Source organism: Peromyscus leucopus, chromosome 5, assembly GCF_004664715.2.
Source record: "Peromyscus leucopus breed LL Stock chromosome 5, UCI_PerLeu_2.1, whole genome shotgun sequence".
NCBI classification, from domain to species: Eukaryota; Metazoa; Chordata; class Mammalia; order Rodentia; family Cricetidae; genus Peromyscus; species Peromyscus leucopus.
This window is the reverse complement of record NC_051067.1, coordinates 9609786-9633937: the sequence shown is the minus strand read 5'-3', so window position 1 is coordinate 9633937 and position 24152 is coordinate 9609786. Positions and strand designations below refer to the sequence as shown.

Below are 24152 nucleotides of genomic sequence, written 5' to 3'. Positions count from 1 at the left end.
GGGACCAAAAAGCAAGTTGTGGGGGAAAGGGTTTATTAGGCTTACACTTCACTATCACTGTTCATCAAAGGAAGTCAGGACAGGAATTCAACCAGCAGGGACCTGGAGAGAGGAGCTGATGCAGAGGCCATGGAGGGATGTTGCTTACTAGCTTGCTTCCGGTGGCTTGCTCAGCCTGCTTTCATACAGAACCCAGCCCAGGGATGGAAACACCACAGTGGACCAAACTGATAGGCTAAAGTCATCTGAGAGGAGGGAACATCAATTAAGAAAATGCCCCCATAAGATCAAGCTATAGCCGGGGGTTGGTGGCGCACACCTTTAATCCCAGCACTCGGGAGGCAGAGGCAGGCGGATCTCTGTGAGTTCGAGGCCAGCCTGGGCTACCAAGTGAGCTCCAGGAAAGGCGCAAAGCTACACAGAGAAACCCTGTCTCAAAAAACAAAAAACAAAAAACAAAAACAAAAACAAAACAAAAAAAAAAAAAGATCAAGCTATAATGGCAGTGGTGGCGCACGCCTTTAATCCCCAGCACTTGGGAGCCAGAGGCAGATGGAGCTCTGTGAGTTCAAGGCCAGCCTGGTCTACAGAGCTAGTTCCAGGACAGCCAGGGATACAGAGAAAATCTGTCTTGACCAAAAAGAAAAAAGAAAAAAAAAAAAAAAGAAAAGGAAAAAGAAAAAGAAAAAGAAAACCAGGCTGTAGGCAAGCTCTGTAGGGCATTTTATTTTCTTAATTAGTGATTGATGGGGAGGACCACAGGTTATGATCCAGTGCGGTGCAAGTGTCTTTGAATAATGTCTCTTAACCCAGACGAAGAAAGTGTCATTGGCCTGATGAGGATGGGGACAGTTCCGCCTCCTGGCTGAGTCTCTCACAGTTTGGAGGACATGCTGAAGAACCAGTTTCGGGGCCTGGACAGACTGCAGAAGGGAATGGTTAGAGATTTCAGCTGAGTATACATCTTCTAGTCTAGGTAGGAGAAGAAGATGTCAGCCAAAAAGAATTTCAAATGGGAGAGAAAGAAACCCTCTGTCCCTCTGTAGGAAGTGCATGGAGCCTGGAAGAGGAAAGGGAAAGGGGCTCACTAATCTTCACTGTCTTGTTAATTTGGTTAGGGTTTCCTTCAGGGTTTGGTTCATCCTTTCTACCTGTGCTGAGCTTTGAGGTCTGTAGGCATAGTGTGATTTGCATGTTATTCCTAAGACCTTAGCCAGTAATTGAGAGATTCGAGCTATGAAAGCCAGGCCATTGTGGGACCCCATTACCAATGGGGTGCCAAATGGGGGAACTAATTCCTGTAACAGCTTCTTTACCATTTCCAATCTGATAGGAAACGCCTCTACTCAACCCTAGACAGTATCTGAAAATACAAGGAGATATTTGTGGAATATTAAAAATGTGTTACGTTTGTTTATGCTATGGAACATTAGTTTAATGATGCAAAGATGTGTTGCATTCTTTTATGTTACATTTGTTTAACTCTGTGAAGCTGTGTTACTGTACCTGTCTAAAACACCCCAATTGGTCTAATAAAGAGCTGAATGGCCAATAATGAGGCAAGAGAAAGGACAGGTGGGGCTGGCAGGCAGAGAGAATAAATAGGAGAAATCTAGGAAGAAAGATAAAGGAGCAAGAAAAGAAGGGGTCAGACACTCAGCCAGACATGAAATAAGAAGGAAAGAAAAGATACACAGAAATAAAGGTAAAAGCCCAGAGGCAAAAGGTAGATGGGATAATTTAAGAAAAGCTGCCAAGAAACAAGCCAAGTAAGACCAGGCATTTATAATTAAGAATAAGCCTCTGTGTGGGTTTATTTAGGAGCTGGGGGTGGGCCCCCAAGAGTAAAGAGCCAAAAGAGTAAAAAACAACAAAACTCATTTTGGCCTGGTTTTTACCCCAGTGAAGTCCACCTACCAGTGTTCTCCAGGCATTTCACCTAACTGTTTTGGGTACCTTGGATGGTGGCCCAGTGGTTGTTTGGGCACAACTTATACACCATCTAATAACGGTGTATAGGCCTATAATAGTTAGTGCTGGGTTTATGGATCGGGGGAGGGGTGTTCCAAGGTGACTGGCAAGGACTAAAATGTTAGCCTCCCTGAGTCTCTGATGTGAATTGCAATTCTTTTTTGCTCCCATCCCCATGGGATATTATTTCACTCTGGCTGGGGTCGTGGTAGTAGTAGCTGAACTACTATTGGGGCTTGGTGTTTTGCCAGTCCAGGTGGATTTGTTTCTGCCCACACCCCTGGAATCACTGCTTGTAATTCAGCCAGATGTGAGATGGATCCCAGTTGGGCTAGGGATGGCTTGGACAGTAACTGGTATTCTTCAATTGGACAAGTAACTAGAATTCTAGTGGGGAGTTTGTAATCTAATTCTGTCCTGTCTTCCTTAAAAGTGATAGTGGCCTGTGGTTTGTGTAATGGTCTTGGCCTAGTATGGGGTAGAGGCAGCCTGGCATAACCAGGGACATATGGGTGATGATGCCCCTTCCAAAGTCCACAACCTGATTACTTGTCCTGGAGTAATCACTGGATCCCCCATCATACCTTGGACTTTAATTTCTTTTTGCCAGGGGTCCATTGGGTTTCTTTAGGACTGAAAAAGTTGTCCCAGTGTCTACCAGGAAGTTGACTGACTGGCTTGCCCTCCCCCACTCTCAAGGTAAGCCTGGGCTCGTGGGGGCTTAATGGGACCAAGCCCTGGCTCCATCAGGCGGTTTCAGTTTCTAATTGGAGCATTTTTGCCTCGGGCGTGCCAACCCGCTGGTTTGGACATCATTTTTCCAGTGCCCTTCTCTTTTACAATATGCACCTTGATTTAGGGGTAGAGTGGGTGGGTCTGAGTGGTCTTGATGCATCTCCAGTCACCTCTGTAGGCTTCATTCATTACCTTCTGGCCGATCATCCATCCCTGTTTCTCAGCAGTAGCACGGTTGCCTTTGCTAACCCTCTGCCTGCCTATCGTCTGGCAAGTTTCTGGTATTAAAGACTCTACTCTGACAACACCTCTCCTTCAAATCCCCCTAGCCTCTGGAGAGTCCTTCTACTAGCAGGGCTGACAGGTGACAGAGGCTATGATAGCCATGCAGCTGTTCTCTGGGGCTTCCAGATCAGTGGGTGTACAGGTCGGGGAGGCATCCAGAAGCCTTTGTAGAAACTTGGCAGAGGTTCCAGCTTTACAAAACTTCACTTACCTTAGAAAATCTGTCACCTTCCATGCAGCATCCCAGAGACCCTCAGAGTATGGCGACAGGTATCAAGAGCCCCCTTACCTTGTTCAGTGATGGGGTCCCATTGAGGTCTGGTAGACTAGTTTATCCAAGATAATGTTAGCACTTAAGTTTTTCCTAAGAATGCCTTCATGAGATGGTGTTAAGGGTAGTTCAGTGACCCACTACAGTTGTGATGCTGAAGCCTGGATTTTGTTGAAGACCCTAAGATACTGGAGATGCCAGAGCTGTGGGATATCTGCAGACAGGGTGTGGAGCCAGCCCAAGAGAGGAAAGTGTGTTGCAGTGAGCAAAGCTGGAAGGAGCTGGAGGTCTGAGAGCCCTTTGATATGGGACGTGGAGATGCCGAGTTTGGAGTTTGCACTACTGGGTTTTGGTCTTGTTTGACCCAGTATTTCCTAACTACCCTCTTTGCTTCCTTTGGGAATGGTAATATATATTCTGTGCCATTCCATATTGAAGGTATGTGCCGTACAGTAGAGACTGCCTTGAGTCTCAGAAGAGACCTTGGACTTTTAAACGGTTTGAGACTGATAGACTATGGGGACTCTTGAAGTTGGACTCAATGCATTTTGCTTTGTGATGTAACTACAAGCCTATGGGGGGCAGGGAGTAGAATATGGTGGTTTGAATAGGAATGGCCCCCAAAGGCTCATATATTTGAATATTTGGTTTCCTGTTGGTGGACTATTTAGGAAAGATTAGGAGATGTGGCCTTGTTGGACGAGGTGTGTCACTGGGAGTGGGCTTTGGAGTTTTAAAAGCCTGGGCCAAGCCCATCTTCCCCCTCCTCTCCTTGCTGCTTTCAGATCAGGCTGTGAGCTCGCAGCCACTGTCCAGCGCCATGCCTGCCTGCCTGCCTGCCTGCTTCCATGTCCCCACCATGATGGTTAGGGACTAACCCTCTGAAACTGTAAGCAAGCACCAATTAACTGTTTTCTTCCATAAGTTTCTTGGCTCTGGTGTCTCTCCATAGCACTAGAACAGTAAATAAGACACAAACACTAAACGTTCATTTGTGAATCCCTTCCCACCCCACACCATCCTTACTGAAGCCTACACTGGACTATCTTCCATCTCTCCTTTGCTCAGAAGGTGATGGGCCCAGGCCATAGTGAAAGCCCGTCCTAAGACAGCCAAGTTTACACAACACCAGCACAGCATAGCATGTGCTATGATGCTACACCTGCACATGCTATACCTGTATGACTGAGAGAGCTTTTTACCAAACGTCAGTAATGTGCCAGGCACCTTAACACACCAACAAACTCTACCCCAGTTACTCTGCTATTATTCACACTTCACAACCATGGGCTCAGTGGAAGAGCACTTGTCCAGTGTGTGTGAGGCTCTGGGTTTGATCTCCAGCAAAACAAAATTCAAAAAATGTTTAAAAGAAAGAAAAATCATGAAGGTGAAGTAGCTTATCCAGATTCCTCCAGAAAGAGAATTTGAGCCCAGGTCTCCACCTCTTCCTACTCACCCAGTACTCTACCAACCCAGGGCCTGGCACTGCCCCTTCCCTTCCCCTCCAGTCCCCTCACGCTCCCCTGACCATCTTCTCCACCACAGGACACCTGACTGTGCTGCCAGCTGCAGCGCCTTCCTCCTGTGGCTTCTGCCGCACACGGGAACCCACTGTCCTCAAAACTTGCACTGAGACCTCCTCCTCCACACCCACTTCCTCCTAGGTGCCCAGCTACCTGGAGCTTTGTTTGCCCTCCTACCCACTGGCACACAGTTTTGAGTGACACTCTGTTTACTGCACACAGACCCATCATGGACCCAAACAGGATGCAAGCATGGTAAAGTACCTCTACCATGTCACCATACCACCTGCTCTGCCTGGGTGTGATGGCTGAGCCTTCTCCATAGCACCTGCCTGAGTGATTAATGTGGCCCAACAAGCTGAGGGACAGGGAGGGACACGTGACAGGTCTCTGTAGCCAGCCCTGTGCTCTCCCTGGGAGCTGCCCCATCTCACTCCAGAGAAGGGATTTGTTAAGCATGACCCTGTGCCAGGTGCTGCGTGAGACACTGTACGTCACTTCCCTCTCCACACAGCCCAGGGAAAGGGGACTCATTAGCCCATAGCTTCGTGATCAGAGTGGTTCCGGTCCATCAGTACTGGCAGGTTCCGAGTAAGAGGCGTCACTTGGATCGTGCCAGTGCCAGGGGAGAAGAGGCAGGAGCTCTGCACGTAGGTATGCCGACTCTGCAGTGCGCTCCAGTGTGAGTATCCCAGCTGCTCCCTGGTCTTTGAGACAGGGCGTGCCCTTCTACTGTGAGGGTTTTTTCCTTGCACAGAGGGTCAACATTCCATGACTAAAAGAATATGCCTCTGGCAATAGAATTTGCCTTTCAGACTGTTAGGCAACTCTAGGACAAACCTACCACTTTTATTTTTTTACTATTATTATTTTTTTGTAAAAAAAATTTTTTTTTTTTTTTGAGATAGGGTTTCTCTGTGTAGCTCTAGCTGTTCTGGAACTCACTCTGTAGACCAGGCTGGCCTCAAACGCAGAGATCCACCTGCCTCTGCCTCCTGAGTGCTGGGATTAAAGGTACGAGCCACTACTGCTGGCTTCCCTAGCCACTTTTTAAACTGAGCCTATTTACACATCACATTACACGTCTGTCTCTTAGTAGACTCACATGTGCCCACATTCTGGAGCTGGCCCTTCCTAATCCTCTCCGGTGTTTCCTAATCCACACCTCAGCCTGAAGAGAGCTTAATCTCCACAGGGCATGAATGCACCTACTGCAGTTAGGACTCCCTCCTGCATATTCCTATTCCTCCATACAGTGTCCTCGAGTAGGACCCATGCACCACAACTCTATCAGCTCAAAGGCTGGAGAGGGAATAGTCAGCACAAGGCACACATCCACCTGACACGCTTCCCATTTGATGTGGTAAACAGCGTCCCCCTCACCCCACTTCACATGCTCCAGAGACACCTGCAAAACAACAACAAGGAACCAGTTTGTAGCAGAGGCCTGTTGTCCTTTGGGTTACACTACAATCTTAACTGTTTTTTAGAATGGTTTGTACTTGATTTGGATATTATTCTCCAAGCCATGTGTTGAAAACTTGGTACCCAGACCAAAAAAAAAGAAAGAAAGAAAAAAGAAAAAGAAACACTTGATGCCCATATGGCAATGTTAAGAGATGGTGGACCCTAAAGATGAGTGTTGTTGTATATCAGGTATGGGTGTTCACGTGGGTCCATGGAATCATAAGACAGAGGCACTTCAAGGATGATTTTAGCCTTTCCCAGCTGCAGGGTGGATTGTCTCTGGACTGAACTGCTGCTGTAGCTTAGCAAAGGGCCCTTTTATTGTTATGCAGTTCACAACTTTAGCAAGTCAATTCTGTAACCAAAACCTCTTATCTGAGCCCCTCAGAGGGACAATGCCAAATGCAAATTCTCAGAAATGGAAAACCAGTGTTCTGGGTTGTCCCTAACTAAGTTTGCATGGGCTTCGAACCCCTAGGAAACTCAGATAAGACCTCAAACAGAAGGCAGCAATCACAAAAGGCAGATCAAAGCTAGGTGCTAACACTCTGTAATCAAATCAGCTGTAGCTCTGTGGGAATTCTCCCATCAGGTGTGGTGACACCAGCCTACAATTCCAGCCTTTAGGAGATAGAGGCAGGAGGGTCAGGGATTCAAGGTCATCCTATGCTACATAGTATACTTGAGGCCAACCTGAGATATATGTCTCAATCCTTTTTCCCAATCAAAGTAAATAGTGGGCCTTTCAAAAGTAGGGCTTAAGCTGAGTAGAGTGACCAACATCAGTAATGCCAGGACTCAAGGAGGCCAAAAAAGGAAGACTCTGAGTTGGAGGCTACTCCAGGCTGTATAGTAAGACCCTGATGCAAAAATACAAAGTGTGGCGTAGTAGAAGGTCACTGGGGGACAGCATCCTCAGAGGAAACTGATGTAGAACAGCCCTGGTCAGTTCTTCCAAGATTAAAGAACCCTAGTCCCTGAGTCCTTCCATGGCCTCTGGTCTCACCACGTGGTCCTTGTTGCAGTCACTGCCACCAAGTCGCCTCTGTGGTGGGACGATGCAGGCTCCTCAGTGGAGCTAGTGCTGTGCCGTCAGTTTGGGCTCTCCATCCCAGAAGTGTGAGCTAAAACCCCTCTTCTTTATAAGTTACTAGGTAAGTCCGTTATTTCATTATGGCAATGGAAAATGTGCCGATACAGATCTCCCTATAATCAACAGTGATACAACTTGGCACAGCCTGGGCTTTGGCCATTCCAACTCAATTACTGGTCCATAACTGACCTCTCCATCCTGCCTTGCTTACTACCTACTAGTTAAGAAGAACTGCACGATACATCTGCACTGATAAATTAATAACTGACCAAACAATGAAGCTGTGAGTCCCAATCACTACATGTCACTTCCCTGGCACAGCTTCAAAGCTCATTTTCCTGGCCCTTTTCCAGTGGGGCTGACTGGCCAGCGAGCCCCATCGGTCCTTTCTTCTCAGGTCTTGCTCCCCAGCACTCAGGTTACAGGCATGCCCTGCCATGCTCAGCTTTTATGTGGGTAGTAGGGATCCGAGCTCAAGTCCTCCCACCTGTGCAGTACGCCTGCTCACCCACTGAACCAACCCCCAGCCTGTGTTTATCTTCTTAAGAATTAGCTGACTTGTCTCTGTATTCACTTTGCCACCAAGTTCAATTGGGTAAATTTCACTGGGGTGACTTACAGAAGTATAGGTGAGGGGAACTCACAGGAGCGGGGGTGACCCAAAGGCAGCTGCATCACCAAGGCCCACCCCAGCAAGGTGACAGTTCACAAAGCTGGGAACCATGGAGAACACTGCACAGCCTTTTGAACACCCCTGTTCAAAGCCAAAGTTTCAATTCAAACATTGAATTATGCCTTAAGTCTTGCAAAGGTCTCTCCAGTCTCTTCTCTGATACCAGTTTGTGTATCTAGTCTAACTTGTATCTATCTTGTCTTGATTTTGTCTTGCTTACATATATCTATTTTTGCAGCGTTTTATCCTACATTTCACAGATTTCTTGATTACTACAGGGATGATAGAATTATAGTCTTGAAACTATATTGATGAGATTTTTTTCCCCATGCAAAAAAACAATATCACCTTGGAATTCTCTCTCTCTCTCTCTCTCTCTCTCTCTCTCTCTCTCTCTCTCTGTGTGTGTGTGTGTGTGTGTGTGTGTGTGTGTGTGTGTGTTTGTGTATGTGTGTGTGTGTGTGGTGTAGAGAGAGAGATGGTAGGTAGATAGATAGATAGATAGATAGATAGATAGATAGATAGATAGATGATAGATAGATAGATGATAATTGTGTGACTTTTGGTGGGATATGTAAAATTAACATCAGCTCCCTTTCTGGGATGGTACCAATGGCTGAAAGAATAATTTATTCAGGTTCATATTGATGAATAAAGTGAACTTCTTATACTTATGGATGCTGAATAACTTCAGCCACTTGTATTTTCCCAAAGTCACCAACCTTCTGCCTACCAAGCTGTTTTGTAACATTATATTAGTCAGGGTTCTCTAGAAGAACAAAATTTAAAGAAGTGTGTGTGTGTGTGTGTGTGTGTGTGTGTGTGTGTGTGTGTGTAAAATTTATTAGAATGGTTTATAGGCTGTGGTCCACCTAGTCTAACAATGGCTATCTACTAACATAAAGTCCAAGAATCCAGTAATTTTGTTCAATCCATTAGGCTGAATGTTTCAGTACACTCTAGACTCCCAAAGAATCAGGCTCTAATGCCAATGAAGGAATGGATTTTCTAGTAGAGCAAGAGCAAGTACAAAGACAGAACAAGCTTCCTCTCCTATGTCTTTTACATAGGCTGTAGAAGGTCTAGACTAAAAGTGGCTCTTCCCACCTCAAAAAATCTGGATTAAAGGTGGCTCTTCCCACCCCAAAGATCCAGATTAGAAGTGGGTCTTCCTCAGAAAAATCTCTCACAGGGGTGTCCAGTCCTTTGGGTTTTAGTGAATTCTAGATGCAGTTAAGTTCACATCCGAGAATAGCCATCATAGCTTCCTCTGAGACATTGAATGGGAAAGTCAACAACTCAGAACAACTTCAGCAAGTCCTTGAAACTGACCAGATTTACTAGGCCCTTCCTGCTAGAGTAAGCAAAAAATCTGAGTGCCTCCCTGGAGGGCAGAGCAGAGCTGCAAAGAAGACTGGAAGAAGTGGAAACCACTTAGAAAGGACACTCTCCAACCTGTTGATCTGTCTGAAGGCTGTGCAGTGTGCTCTGCATTTCCCAGCTTTGTGAGCTGTCACCATGCTGGGGTGGGCCTTGGTGATGCAGCTGCCTTTGAGTTACCCCCGCTCCTGTGAGTTCCCCTCACCCATTCTCCTGTAAGTCACCCCAGTGAAACTCATTGGCTTACCATATTCCACTTGGTGGTATCCATACTCTGGTTTGCCAAGGGACCCCTCTCTGAGGTGAGTAAACGTGTGTTGAGTCTCCCCAGGAAGATTTTTGTCACACAGCACAAGCTCCTATTTACATGGCTCTACATCTACAACAGACTTGACATAAACCTGGTTTTAGAGCATGCCTAGTGTTACAGCAGCCAGGGTGACAACAGCTCAGATATCAGAGCACAGACACACGGGCCTTTACCCTTACTGGGTACCATGCTGCTCATCAACACAGACCAAACATGACTTACAACAAAGGAATGGTACAGGGACAAATAAACAGTAGCTTGCTGCAAGGTGGAATTACTCTGGTAAGATTTGGAAGTTCTCTCCCTCTCTCTCCTCTCTCTCTCTCTCTCTCTCTCTCTCTCTCTCTCTCTCTCTTTTTCTCCTTCTCCTGTGTGTGTGCATACATACCACAGTTATATATTATTTTGTTTGTTGAGACAGGTTCTCTCTACATAGCTCTGGCTGTCCTTGAACTCATCATGTAGACCAAACTGGCCTTGAATTCACAGAGATCCACCTGCCTCTGCCTCCCCCCAGTACTGTGATTTTTAAAAGTGTATACAACCACACCTGGCCACACAATTATATACATTTTAACTATTAAAATTTCCAGGTTATAGAGTCCCAGCACCCGAATTACAGCTCACAACTCCAGCTCCAGGGGACCTGATGCCCTCTTCTGGCTTCAGGGGATCTGACGCCCTCTTCTGGCTTCTGAGAGCACTTCACTCATGCAGTGCAAAAACATAGGCAAAACCTTTTTAACTACTCCACTGAATTTTGATAGTGCATCAGCAGGATCAAAAAGCTTGTCAAAAACTGCAGAGGAAAAGGCATGTGACTGACATTATCCACAACATGGTATCTTATGGCTGCCAGGGAATCTGTAGTTGTGATGTGGACTCTCTGGAGAGCAGATGGAGCCACAAAGCTTTATACAGATCATAAATTCCTGTGGGAAGAGATTAGAGGAACTGACAAAGCAATCTCACAGAGCCCTGGGACAAAACCTCAAAGGCCCTCAAGCAGCCAGAGAATCAACTGCTAAAGCTATAGTAGATTTTTTCTGGCGTTCCTAAGGGCGGCGGGGGGTGGGGGGTGGGGGGGAGTGGTCATGAATGATCAGGGCTTCCTCAGCCTTGGAGGAATGGAAGGCTATGGTTTCCTATTGTTGGAAATCATAGTCAAACAGTCAATTTACAAATCTCCGTGAGGCTCACCACCTCCCAGAAGAGAGACCTCAGCAATCACAGGAAGCTGGCTTCTGCCACCTCTCCCTACATTAGGTCTGCTTCCCATCATTCTCTTATTTGTCATCTTGGTCAGCAGAAGCAGGCACCAACAGAGGCCTTCAGATGTGACAACTGATGCTAAGGTCAGGGACTCCCCTCTCTCCAGGTTGTCTTCACAGAAACCAATACTGTCCTTCACGGCATGATGACACTGCTTTCCGTGGTGGGACCTTGCACAACTGTGGCTGTACCGCACAGCATAGGGAGGAGAAGCAGCAGAAGGTTTTGAAGCAAATGGGTTCAGCTTGGCTCAGAAGCCATGCACTCCCACCCTGATGCCCAGGAGCCTTGGCAGTGTTGGTAAGTTAACAGACTCCTCTTGCTAATGTCCTCCAAGTTTGTGTGATCCAATGAATGGGAACTCTCATTCTTGGATGCCTGACCAGGAAGTAATGCACTGGTTTATGAAGACAATGGGGGAGTCAGGCAGTGGTGGCACACGCCTTTAATTTAATCCCGGCACACTCAGGAGGTAGAGGCAGGTGGATCTCTGTGAGCTCAAAGACCAGCCTTGTCTACACAGTGAGTTCCAGGACAGCCAGGGCAATAATAATAATAATGGGACTATGTCTCAAAATAACAAAAACCCATATATGTTAAGTGAAATGAGTATTAACAGATCAAACACCTAGCTGTCCTGTTACTGCAAGTCTCTAAGACTGATGTGCATACAGTGGAGACAGAACTCCGTCATTTGTGAAGGAGATTTTGTTTTGGAAAGAAGAAACAAATCAATTGACATTTCACATGATTGAAAACAAACCAGCTGACAGCAAATGTTTGCCTACTTTGTTTTGCCTGTCAGTAATGTGGATGAAAGAAATGACTGTTTGGGTAATTATGTTTGCAAGATAGTGTTCATAACTTCAATCCTCAGTTAACTCAAGGCACACCTCCTGCTGCTCAAAACTGCCCCAAGTGTTCTTGAAATGTCAAGTTGAATACAATGTCATCTTCAATAAATCATGTCGAACAAAAAAGTGGCTTTGTGGTCATTAGTGCAATTGGCCCTGAATTGGCATCCAAATTCATTACTATTCAGATCAGAAATGCAAAAACTATTTCACTCTGTATTTCATACTGTACTCAAATACAAAGAAATGTGAGTAGTCTAGCCTCCTCCAAATCAGCCTAAATTCTTTTAGTTTAATGTATTGTTTTGTGTACAGGTTCTTTAGAGCTCTGCTCATGACTTGAGTCCCTAAGTGGCTCAATGCTGGAATTACATGGCCAACAAATACTCCACAGTTTGGACCATTACTCCATCACATAATATTGTTTTAAAGTATAAGTAACTCAACTTCAAATTAGTATTTATTTCTACCTCTAAAAATCTAATTTGAAGGATGGCAAGAAAAGCCAATATACTTAAATGATTTAGAATGGGTTTATCATAATTTTAATACCAACATCCTCTTGAAATTGTCTTTTTCTTTTAAACCTATAGTTTACAGACTGGGGGGTGGGGTGGGTGTTGAGTGCTCAAATGGAGAAGATGATTTAGGACTTTATCATCAGTTAGCCTGCTAGTTCTCCCACTCAAAAATGATTGGCTTTGTGGTTAGGAACAACTGTTTACTTCCTCTTTATTGTAGGCTACACCCCAATTTGGGCCATTACCCCATCTAGATAAATAATTAAACTTCAAATTAGTATTTATGTCCACCTCTAAAAATCCAATTTGAGATATTCGCCCATGGTGAAAAGAAAGCCCAGTATACTTACAGCTGCACAGTACTCCTGTAAACCAGTATTTGTTATATGGTGACTACTGAATAAGTTATCTAAGCAACATAATACTTTCTTTAATACCTGCTAGCTAGTCACATAAATGCCATTGATTGTTACTGGAAAGGGTCATTAGCCTGGGGAGCAGTATCTATGAAAGCTGCAAAGAAAAAACTACAGATGACAGTGCATGTTTAAAAGCACTTCTTCTTCACCCATAGTAAAGCAGATGTGAGTCAGAACAAGATGCCAGACTTTATTACTTGACTGGAACTAGAGAACGAGATAACCGTCATGTGGGGGCTGGAAAATGGAGCACTCTCAAACTTTTTTGTTGGAATACTATTTGGCACAGACTTTCTGGATGACAATTTGGAATTTATCAACAAGGATGACATACACATATCCTCTAGCCTGGTTTCCAAGTTGTAGGAACTTCCCAGTGGCTGCACTGGCAAGACTTAGTAAGAAAAGCACAGTTTTGTGGTAGCCCACACCTTTGATCCTAGCACTCAGGGGACAGAGGCAGGCAGATTTCTGTGAATTTGAAAGCATATTGGTCTACAATGTAGACTCTACATAGTGAGTTCCAGGCCAATCTGGACTATACAGTGAATTCCAGGCTAGTCTGGCTTACATAGTAAGTTCATGCCCAGGACTACATAGTGAATACCTGTGCCTGTCAGGTCCAAAGAAACTCCTTTTCCCAAATTCTGGCAATTATACAAAAGCCAGCATTCGCTCAGGGATTTGGGAAACTAGTACCCACTTACCAAAAGGAGCCATTCTCCTTATTGCTAACAAAAGGGACATATGGCTCTCCCATTAGCACGTGCCTGTGGTGCCTATGAGCATATCTAGGTCCGAGCTGGCTCACAGGCCCCCTCAGTTTGGACTCACAAGTTATACACTTCAAATCCCTGAACCAAGTTCACTGGCTCTCTTCCTGCCAGGTACCCATTCCCTTATAACCCTGAAGATCCACCCTACCACCACCCACTGCCCTTGCCTTGGCTGTTTAGAATAAACTTTTCCCTTTTCATCTACAGACTGGCATTTCAGTTTCTTTACCGCACCCCTCACATTCAGTCTCAAAAATAAATAAATAAATAAATAAATAAATAAATAAATAAATAAATAAATAAAATATTAGTTCTTGAAACATTATTGGCAATAGTAAAAAACTATACAAATAAACAAACAAAAACCAAAAATGTAGAAACAAACAGAATACTTACCACAGGAACTGCTTAAATAAATTGCGAAGCGTTCTTTTACAGTGACTTTTGAATATAATCATCAAAAAAAGAAAGATCAGCCAATGTAAACACTACCCGATGGATAATAGTACACTTTTTGTTTTTACATTGGGGGGGGACAGGTGGAAGTCAGGGAACAACTTCTGGGAGTTGATTCTCGCTTTCACCTTGTGGGTTCAGAGAACTGAACTCAGGTTGCCAGGCAGCAATTGTCTTTACTCACTGACCTACCTTGCCAGACAACTATCTACAGCTTTTAACTACCAGTCTTTCCCTTTTGTAACTTGGTGAAGCAAGCCTTTTCTGGTCTCACAGACATGTTTCTTTAAACTTTAAAGACTACTGCAGGACTTTTCTGGGAGACATGAACACACATGACTTCACACCAGGTAAGGAACAAAGAGACAGAAGAAAAATTCTACCAAGTGCAGCTTTGGGTGAATGATGACTGTCACTGGGGTTACTTACAGGCTAGAGGCAACTTAAAAGCAGCTATACCACTGAAGAGTCTCCCCACCAGCAACCGTGAAGGGCTTAAATGTTCTGAGGAGGGGCAGGGCATGTTAGCCTAGTTAGCCCACGCCTCCTCGTCTGCCATGAGGGGATGTTAGTGGATCAGTCTTGTAAGGACTCTGGTGTAAAAAATCAGCAGCCATGTCAGTCATGTCAAGACCAGACAACAGAGTTCTATAACACTGTTCAATTTCAGATATGAGGGATGGGAGAAGTGCTCATTGGTGTTTTTGTGTGGCTTATTTTGCTTAGCCCAATGACTTCAAAGTTCATCCATTTGTTGCATACATCAGAACTTTACTTTTTATAGCAGAATTATCTGTTATATGCACATCTGCAATACCAGAATTCCAGGGATTAAGACGGGGTGATTATAAGCTGGAGGCCATTCTGAGCTACATAACAAGCTCAAGGTTAGCTTGGTTTATGAAGGAATAATATCTCTCAAAAAAAAAAAAAAACTTAGCTAGGTAGTGGTGGCACACAGCTTTGATCCCAGCATTCAGGAGGCAGAGGCACTCGGATCTCTGAGTTTGAGGCCAGCCTGGTCTACAGAGTGAATTCCAGGACAGCCAGCAGGACTACACAGGGAAGCACTGTCTCAAAAAAATAAATAAACAAAACAAACAATAATCTTAATGGGTATGAAGTAGTATCTAATTGTGGTTTCAATTTGAATTTTATAGTTTTTCCAAGTTTAATTTTCAACTTAATTAAGATTTATTACTATTTTTTTAGACTTATTTATTTATTATGTATACAGTGTTGTGTCTGCATATATCCCTGCAGGCCAGAAGAGGGCACCAGATCTCATTACAGATGGTTGTGAGCCACCATGTGGTTGCTGGGAATTGAACTCAGGACCTTTGGAAGAACAAGCAGTACTCTTAACCTCTGAGCCATCTCTCCAGCCCTTATTACTATATTTTAAAGTCCTGGAATGGAACATTTTTTTGGTAGGGGGAGGGGTAGGTTTGAGACTGTGTTTCTCTCTGTGTAGCCCTGGCTGTCCAGGAACCAGCTCTCTAGACCAGGCTGACCTTGAACTCACAGAGATCTGCCTGCCTCTGCCGGGATTAAGGCGTGTGCCACCAGCACCCAGCATTGCGGGGGAGGGTTTCTTTTCTTCATTACAAACCAAGGATACCGCCTCAGCTGCAATGCTTTGGATAAGGCAATAGCTGCCTTACTGCCTACATGTTTCAGTTTGTTTGTTTGTTGTTGAGACAGGGTGTCACGATGTAGCACTGACTGGCTTGGGACTACCCTTGTAGACCAGGATGGCCTCAAATTTATAGTGATCTTCCTACCCCAGCCACCTGTGTTCTAGGATGACAGATTACATCGCTACACCCCAACTGCTCATTGCTTTGGCCCTGGCTTCTTCCATGGTACTTGGCACACAGCAGGTATTCAATAAAGAACATATAAATAATGCCGGGCGGTAGTGGCGCAAACCTTAAATTCCAGCACTCAGGAGGCAGAGGCAGGTAGATCTCTAAGACCAATCTGGTCTTCAGAGTGAGTTCAGGGATAGCCAGGGCTACACAGAGAAACCCTGTCTTGAAAACAATACAACAACAAGAAAAAGAATATATAAATATTCTTACTAAGTACAAAAGACTACACTGGTTGCTATGGATTATTTTACTATCTAAGGGGAGTAAATCTATGTAGAAGTGACACAGAGTGTATGCAAGTACACACATACACACTTCTGAAAAGACTCATCGTTTTTGAAGTCTTAGTTAAACAAGTTGTTTCAGGACTAACCCAGGATGACCAAGAAACTATTAGTCATGTGACTTACAGTTAAGGAAAGTAACTCCAGGGTCAATATTCATCCCATCTGGTTGGCAGAAATTCTCAGATGATGCAGTCAGGGACTCTGTGTTTACCAAGTTTTAGGCAGGATCACTGAAGAGAAAGATATATACAATCAGAACACTGCTGTACCCCTACAGTTATATGACCAATTTCATGCTTGAAAGTCATTTATTAATAGTAATTTTATTATAACTCTTTAGCAAAACTGGACATTTGAAATTTTCCAATTAGTTGTTCCATACCAGATGAAGCCATTACTTCCTCCCAGCTAAAGGAAATGGGGGCTCTTCTGCCTTTTCCATTCACTTCTCACAGAGTAAGGTTAAACAAGGTGTTCCTCACTCCTTTCCCCAAGCTAAGAACTTGTCTGAATTTACTGACTCATCGATTGACTTGAACGAGTCTCTGATACTCACAAGAGTAAAGGGCTGGTAATAAAGAGGGGCACTAAGGTGGGAGCTTCCTGCATTCCCTTCCTCCTTGAACTATGCTAAGTTCTCCGTGTTTGTGAGTCCCTTGCACAGCTCAGAAGGTGGCTGGCATTTCTTGAGAAGCTCATCTGGATCCCTCAACAATAAAAGATTGTTAGATGTCCCTGGAAGACATTGGTGGGAGAATCCAGGAGAAAGAGGCTGAGCCTGCAATCTCTTAACTTAGGAGCCCCAGAAGGCAACAGTGTTCACACAGCACAGGTGACAGAGCCAACATTACACAATGGGAGAGCTGTTACTCAAGAAAGCAGAGTGACAACTGCCACTCCTTCAAGGACAGTCTTGCAAAGAACATTCTTTCTCCTTTGTTTTTCTTACTTGAGAAGAGAAGGGGGAGAGAAAAGTAGGAGACGTCATCAACCCTTCTAGAGAGAGCAACTGTAGGCACAAATTAACCTGTAATAGAACAGAAAAAGCTGTGCGTTAAATAGGAGATGAAATATTTTAAGGGGTCAGGCTGAAGTTTTAACACCTGGAACATGAATCACTCCTTTGAAAGTGGCTACAGTACTCTCCTTGGGAAAGTCGCTACCCAGAAAGCAAAAGGATTCCAGAGACAGTGGTAGTGGCTATTGGGGGAAAATTAAACTGTTTTATATTTATGATTCACAGGTTGACACCTCTCACCATGACTGTAGTCTTACCAGGATTTTCTAATCTGTTCCCCTTAAAGTGAAACCAGGACCAAGGCACTCTGTTGGCATAGCTTTTGAGTGAGTAAATACATTTACTCTCTATCTAGCTTAAGAAGTACTAAATATTTATATGAACTAAAAACATATAGTAAGCTATGTTTGTCTTTATATTTAGTTCACAATGTGTTTGGGGACTGAATGTTTGCATTTTCCCCAGACTCAGACATTGAATCCTTAACCCTCAGTGTTCTGGTCTTTGGAGCTGGAGCACTTGGGAGGTGACCTAGTTTGCTTTCTGCTGCTTTGGTAAATACCATAACCCAAAGCAACTTGGGGAGGGAAGGGTTTATTTTATCTTATAATTTCCAGGTAACAGTCCATCCCTGAGAGAATTCAGGGCAGGGATTCAAGGAAGCAACCTGGAGGCAGGGACTGAAGCAGAGGCCATGGAGGAGTGCTGCTTACTGACTTGCTCTCTATGGCTTGCTCAAGCTGCTTTCTTATACAGCCCAGAACCACCCACCCAGAGGTAGCACTGTCCACAGTAAAGTCCTCCTACAGCAATTATTAAACAATAAAATGCCCCCCACCACCACGGATGTGCTACAGGAAGAGACAATTCCTTTGCTGAGGTTCCCCTCTTCCTCGGGGGCTCTAGTTTGTGTCAAGTTGTCAAAAACTGAGCAGCACAGGAGGCCTGATTTAGTGGGATTGGCGGCTTTGCAAAGGAAAAGGGGGGAGTTCTTTCTCCTCCCAGGAGACCCAAATAGGCCATGTGAGGACATAGTGATAAGTTCGCCATGTGCAACACAAGAGAGAAAATCCTCACCAGGAACCGAACCTTCATCTTGGAGAAATAAATGTCTGCTTAAACCAGACAGTCTCAGGTATTTTATTATGGCAGATAGAGTTAAGACAAAGTTGAAAGAAAGTGGCTGAAGGAAAAATGATGCATTTATCCTGTTTGTTTGTTTGGGACAGAGTCTTGCTGTGGCGCCCAGACTCATCTCAGACTGTGGTCCTGCCTCCGTTTCCCCAGCACCAGCTATGTGACACCCTTTCTGAGAGACTCCTTTGGCTGAGTGAACAAAAAGGAGTGGAAGGCAAGAAGCTTTAGGAAGACTGGGCCAGCGGTGACAGTAACCTGGCTAGAATCACATTAGCAGAAGCCAAAAAAAAAAAAAAAAAAAAAAAAAAAAAAGTGAATGAATGCAAAAGATAGTTAGGAATTAAAATAAGACTTGAAGTAGAAATCAAGCAGATGGCTCATGTGAACAACTGCTGGCTAAATACTAATATTTAGAAAATACTTAAAGAAAGCAAGTAGGGTTTTTTGGTTTTTTTGTTGTTGTTTTGTTTTGTTTTTAAGAGAAAATAGTTTCTGTGGGAAGAATAGAGGTGGGTTCAGATGCCTAGAAATGTCAATATCCATTTGGAGATTTGCAAAGGAACTTTAAGGACAGGCTGAGCTGGAGATACACATGTTGGGTGTTACTAGCATTAAGATGGTCACTGAAGTCACAGGAATAGTTGAGGAGAAAGTGACGTTCAGAAGTGGCCCATGTCAAAACACTAAGGAGCATTAAGATTTAAGTACTGGAAGCTGGAGATAAGGCTCAGCGGTGAAGAGAATTTGTTGTTATTGCAAAGGACCCATGTTCAGTTCCTAGCACCCACATGACTCAAAACCATCCACAACTCCAGTTCCAGGGGATTCAATGCCTGCTTCTGACTTCTTGAAGCCACCAGGCATCCATGTAGTGCACATACATACATACATACATACAAGCAAAATGCTCATAGAAAATAAAATTAAAAATCTAAAAAAGCTTTTTAAAAACAAGAAACTTAACATTTTTTTTAAGCTGGGCAGTGGTAGCACACACCTTGATCCCAGCACTCAGGAGGCAGAGGCAGGTGGATCTCTGAGTTTGAGGCCAGCCTGATGTATAGAGCAAGTTCTGTATTGGCCAAGGTTACACACAGAGAAACCCTGTCTCGAAAAACCAAAAGAAAAAAAATTAAGGTCTGAGTAAAGGGACAGGAGTCAGCAAGAGACTGAAAGAAGTGATAAGAGAAATGTAGTCACAAAGCCTAAAAAACACAATGTTTCAAAAAAAAAAGGGACTTTAGCCAGAGAGCCAGGGATATAGCTTCACCTGTACAGCATCCTAGATTCAATCGCCAGTGTGCAGGTGTGTGTGAGTTAAAATGAGTGATAGCAATACAGAGAGCTCAACTTACAGAATCCCTTTATAACAATTCACCTATTGGACCAAAACAACTGAAATCTGTGGGTCCTAAAGTACTTGCCCACCTGTGGGGGCCCACAGAGGTTTCCTAGTGAGATCTGAGCTTGCTTTACCCAGCCTGGCTGCATAAGGGGATGGCTTGACCACGTGTGTGGGTACCAAGTGTTTGGAAGGGTCTGCACTTGGCTGTGCTGGGGGGAGGTCATTGGCACCACCCCTTGGCATTCCTTGAAAAAGTCCTTTAGAAGAGACAGGAGGGGCGGGTAGATAAGGATCCAGGCCCTCCTGAGGCGATCTTGTGTTTCTATCTCTCTCCTCCTCCATATTTCTATCTAAATCTCTAGTCCCTCTCTCCTCAAGAGTACCCTGGGGGAAAAAGTGGGGGCAGTTCCCCACACCCACCAGGCCAGTGATCTGTCTCCTTCGTTTCCCTCTGTCTCATTTTCTTCCTCTTCCTCCTTTTTGGTCTTTTTTTTTTCCCCTTAAGATTTATTTATTTATTATGTATACAGTGTTCTGCCTGCATGTATGCCTGCATGCCAGGAGAGGGCACCAGATCTGGTTACAGATAGTTGTGAGCACCATGTGGATGCTGGGAATTGAACTCAGGACCTCTGCAAGAACAGCCAGTGTTCTTAACCACTGAGCCACCACTCAAGCCCCCCCCCCCCTTTTTTTTTTCTCTTTTCTCTCACCTTGGCTGACCTCAGCCTTCAAGTACTAGGATTTAAGGCATGTCTGACTCAGACCAGCAAGTCTCAAAGTGTGTTTACCAGACTTTAAGCAATGTCAGAATCACCTAGGAGCCTGAAAGAAATACCAATTTTGGGGCCTCACAAAAATTCAGTTTCTCAGTTGAACATGCTGGTGTGTGGTCTTGCAGTCTTTATTATCACCTCCTCTGGCTGATTCAGAAGTTCATCTAAAGATTAAAAACCACTGCACTGGACACTGCTTACAGCACCCAACAGCTATTCCTGTAGGAAAAACCTCTGTTGGCTAAAGACATTTTAATTTGAATGTATTACTCTATTTTTCAAAGTTATTTTAGCCCAAGCAGCAGGATTTTGTCAATACCCCACATTTTAAAAATAACCATGGGCCCTGTTTTTATTTTAATGCCCCTGCCATACAACAAACCAACCAAAGATCCACTACTTACCAACATTTCCCTCTGTTGGGGATACAGTTTTTTCCTTATAGCTTCTGCTTGGTCACAGCATCAGAGTGTACATGTACTCTGGGACCTCACAGCTCTACGTGTGTGCCTTTTCGGCGTTTCAGTCAGCCAGCAACTCAATAACTTACCTATGACAGTTTAAATTCCTGAGACGCATGTTGTTGGTGAGACTCAAATTGGTACAACTTAGGGTAATTCTGACAGTATTTGCCAAAGAACAACAACAAAAAAAACCCACATAGATTTGATCCAATAATCCCACTTCTGGAATTTAGCCTACGCATCTACCTGCACATACGAAGACGTGGGGCTTCTCCCCTGCCTCAGCCAGAAGTCAGGCCACCTTCTAAGCAGCTGGCTCTGCTGCCCCAGTCAGGAAGACACCAAGTTCAGGTAAGAACCCTTCTGAGCCCCTCGCGGCCTCCTCGGCCTGTGGAGTCACCCACTGTCAGGCAGGTGGAGGCCCCGCTACCTGGTCAATGAGATGCCTGTCAGAGGCCAGGTCAGCCCACCTCCCGGGCCCGCTCCCGCTGTGAATCAAGCTGCTAGTCACACTCCTCACACCTGCAGCGGGGCCCGGCCCCAGCCCGGCAGCCCGGGGTCAGTTGGGAGCCGCGGCGGACACCCCCTCAGCACCAACGTCTTTCCTGGCCCGCGAACCGCACGGCCCAGCCTCTCAGGTCTCTCCCTCCCCTCCCCCGCCCCCCTTCCTCCTTTCCCTCCCTTTCTCGGAGGAAAAGAGAGCCGGGCGCCTCCGGGGCTCCACGACAGCGCCCTTGCCCTCGCGCCGCGGCCCCGTGGTGGGCGGGGCGCGGGGCGGGGCGGGGCAATGGAGGGGGCGGGGCCGGCGGGGTACTAACCCCAGCGTGGGCGACGCGGTCGCTGCAGTCGCTTCAGCAGCTGGAACCGGAGTCGCAGTCGCCGGGGTCGCTGGCCGCCGGCGCGTGGCTCGGCCGGGCCCGTAGCCATGGAGGACTTCATCGTGATCTCCGACGACAGCGGCTCCGAGAGCTCGGCCGGGACCCGCTCGGGCAGGGCGCGGAGGCTGCGCCGGGCCCTGTCCCGGACCCCCGGCGCGCTGCCCCGCCGAACCGTGGTGAGTGAGCGGGCTGCCGCTCGCCACGCCCCACGGGCGCCGGGCGTTGCGACCCTGGTTCCCCGCCGCCGTGTCTTCCCGCCTTTGGCGGCCTCGGGCCTCGAGGAGCGCTGCGGCGCCGCCGGGACGGCAGGCCTCGGGCTGGCCAGCGCACCGCCCCACAGGGCTGCGCCGCCGAGCGGGCCGAGCACATGGGCGACACACGGAGCACCAGGGCGGACTGCCGTGCAGCGGCCGCCGGTGGCCTCCGGCCCGGGGTGGCACCAGAGCTTTTGGCAGCGGGAGGAGGTGGGGATCCCGGCCAGGCCGCAGCCGCCACCGGACCTCGAGGCGGGCGCGCGGGAGCGCGTAATTGTTCGGCTGGTGATGGGCACAGATGTGTGCAGGGAGGTAACAGGAGCCCCGGCTGCGAGCGAGGGGAGCGCCGCCCTTGGCACGGAGGCGGCTGCGCTCCAGGGCCTACTTTCCGAGCCAGGGGCCCGATTTTTGAGTTGTGGAGAAGGACGGTTTATTTCGCTTTGCAAATACGAATCACGTACAAAGCCCGGGGGCGGGGCACTTACACCTTTGTTTTTCCTCAAGATCCTTCATCTTTGTCCTTACTCCTGAAGTGGTGAATAAAAATATCTCTGCCTTTCTAGAACCCTCCACAGAAATCTAGTGAACCCCTACCATGCTCCAGATGCTGTGGCTTCTATTAGTCCAGGAGTCGTTCTCTGTTCTTCCTAATATATGTACTAAATCAAGGTCAGCTACTACATAAGCCTGTAAATCACTTGTGGAGTGCTCATTCATTCTAGGTTGCCTTTGGAGGTTCTTCCTACACCCAAAGGTAGGTGTCTGAGTTAGGGATACCATTGCTGTGAAGAAACACCATGACTAACAGCAACTTGGGGAGGAAAGGGCTTATTTAGCTTACACTTCCACATCACTGTTTATCATCGAAAGAAGATGGGACAGGACTCCTATGGGGCAGGAACCTGGAGGCAGGCGCTGATGCAGAGGCCATGAGGAGTGACGCATTCCGGTTTGCTCAGCCTGCTTTCTTTCTTTTTTCAAGATTTATTTATTTATTACGAATACAGGGTTCTGTCTGCATATATTCCTGCATATATTCCTGGAAGAGGGCGCCAGATCTCATTGCAGATGGTTGGGAGCCACTATGTGGTTGCTGGGAATTGAACTCAGGACCTCTGGAAGAGCAATCAGTGCTCTTATCCTCTGAGCCATCTCTCCAGCCCATCAGTTTCTTACAGAACCCAGGGCCACCAGCCCAGGTGTGGCCCCACTCACAATAGACTGGGCTTCCCCCATCAATCACCAATTAAGAAAATACCCTACAGTCTTGCCTACAGCCTGATCTTATATATTTTCTCAATTGAAGTTCCTTTCTCACAGATCACTCTAGAGTGACAAGTTGACATAAAACTAGCCAGCACAGTAGGTGTGGAACTTAATTTGTATTTTTGTATTATCCAGATTACAAATATGTCTTTATTCTAGTGCATCTTTTAAAAATACCTTTATGATATGATTCCACATAATAACATCCATCCATACAATACCTTGGATTGAACAGCCATCATAGCTAATAAATAATTTACTTCACCATAAAGGGAAAACTTATTGCTGTTCTTAAGGTCCACAATCATCTTTGGAAAAATGAATTTCCACCACTTTAGATTATAAATATAATTTTAAGGAGAGGTAAGAAATTTAGGATTGTAAGTAATGATAAACCATTTCTACTGTCTGGAGAGCTACAGTTTTTTGTGTGTATTACTTACAGAAAAATTTCCCTATATGGATGCACATATGTTTTTAAGTATCTAATTCTTTTCTAATAGGGTTGTACTAACTTTTTTTCTTTTGAGGCAGGGTCTCATTTAGCTCAGGCTAGCCTCAAATTTCCTGTGTAGCTGAGGATGACCTTCTGCTTCCCCCATTACACTTCCTGAATATTGAGCTTGCAGACGTGTATGACTGTACTTGGTTTATGGGGTGCTGGGGATCAAACCTAGGGCTTCATGTTTCTTAGGCAGACATGATACAAACTGGGATATATCTCAGCTCTGAGATTGTAGTAACTTTTTAAAAGCTCATAATAATTTTAGGCATTTAAATTGAACTTCTCTACCTCATTCAGATTATAGGCCATATTGTTGATATTGTTATTCCCTGTATATAT

At 45.6% G+C, this 24152-nt stretch overlaps 1 protein-coding gene and 1 long non-coding RNA gene across 8 annotated transcripts in view; one reads left to right on the top strand and one right to left on the bottom strand.

The window, feature by feature from the left end:
* Window positions 1–700: 700 nt before the first annotated feature.
* On the bottom strand, window positions 701–21541 carry LOC114689469. Its single transcript, XR_005091551.1, has 5 exons — window positions 21433–21541; window positions 21157–21340; window positions 17120–17197; window positions 16294–16400; window positions 701–923 (listed from the first exon to the last, which is right to left on the bottom strand). It is a non-coding gene; the product is annotated as an uncharacterized LOC114689469 (long non-coding RNA).
* Window positions 21542–21726: 185 nt separating this feature from the next.
* The window catches only part of Simc1 (SUMO interacting motifs containing 1), a 35680-nt gene continuing 33254 nt past the window's right edge, over window positions 21727–24152 (top strand). For 4 of the 7 annotated variants that reach the window (XM_028863765.2, XM_028863764.2, XM_028863763.2 and 1 more), the window contains exon 1: window positions 21728–21964. In XM_028863765.2, coding sequence (XP_028719598.1) covers window positions 21836–21964 — 129 coding nt within the window. In that variant the 5' untranslated portion in view covers window positions 21728–21835. Of the gene's footprint in view, window positions 21965–24152 lie in introns of all 7 variants that reach the window. The other 3 variants (XM_028863770.2, XM_028863769.2, XM_037205717.1) reach the window with 2 other exon arrangements.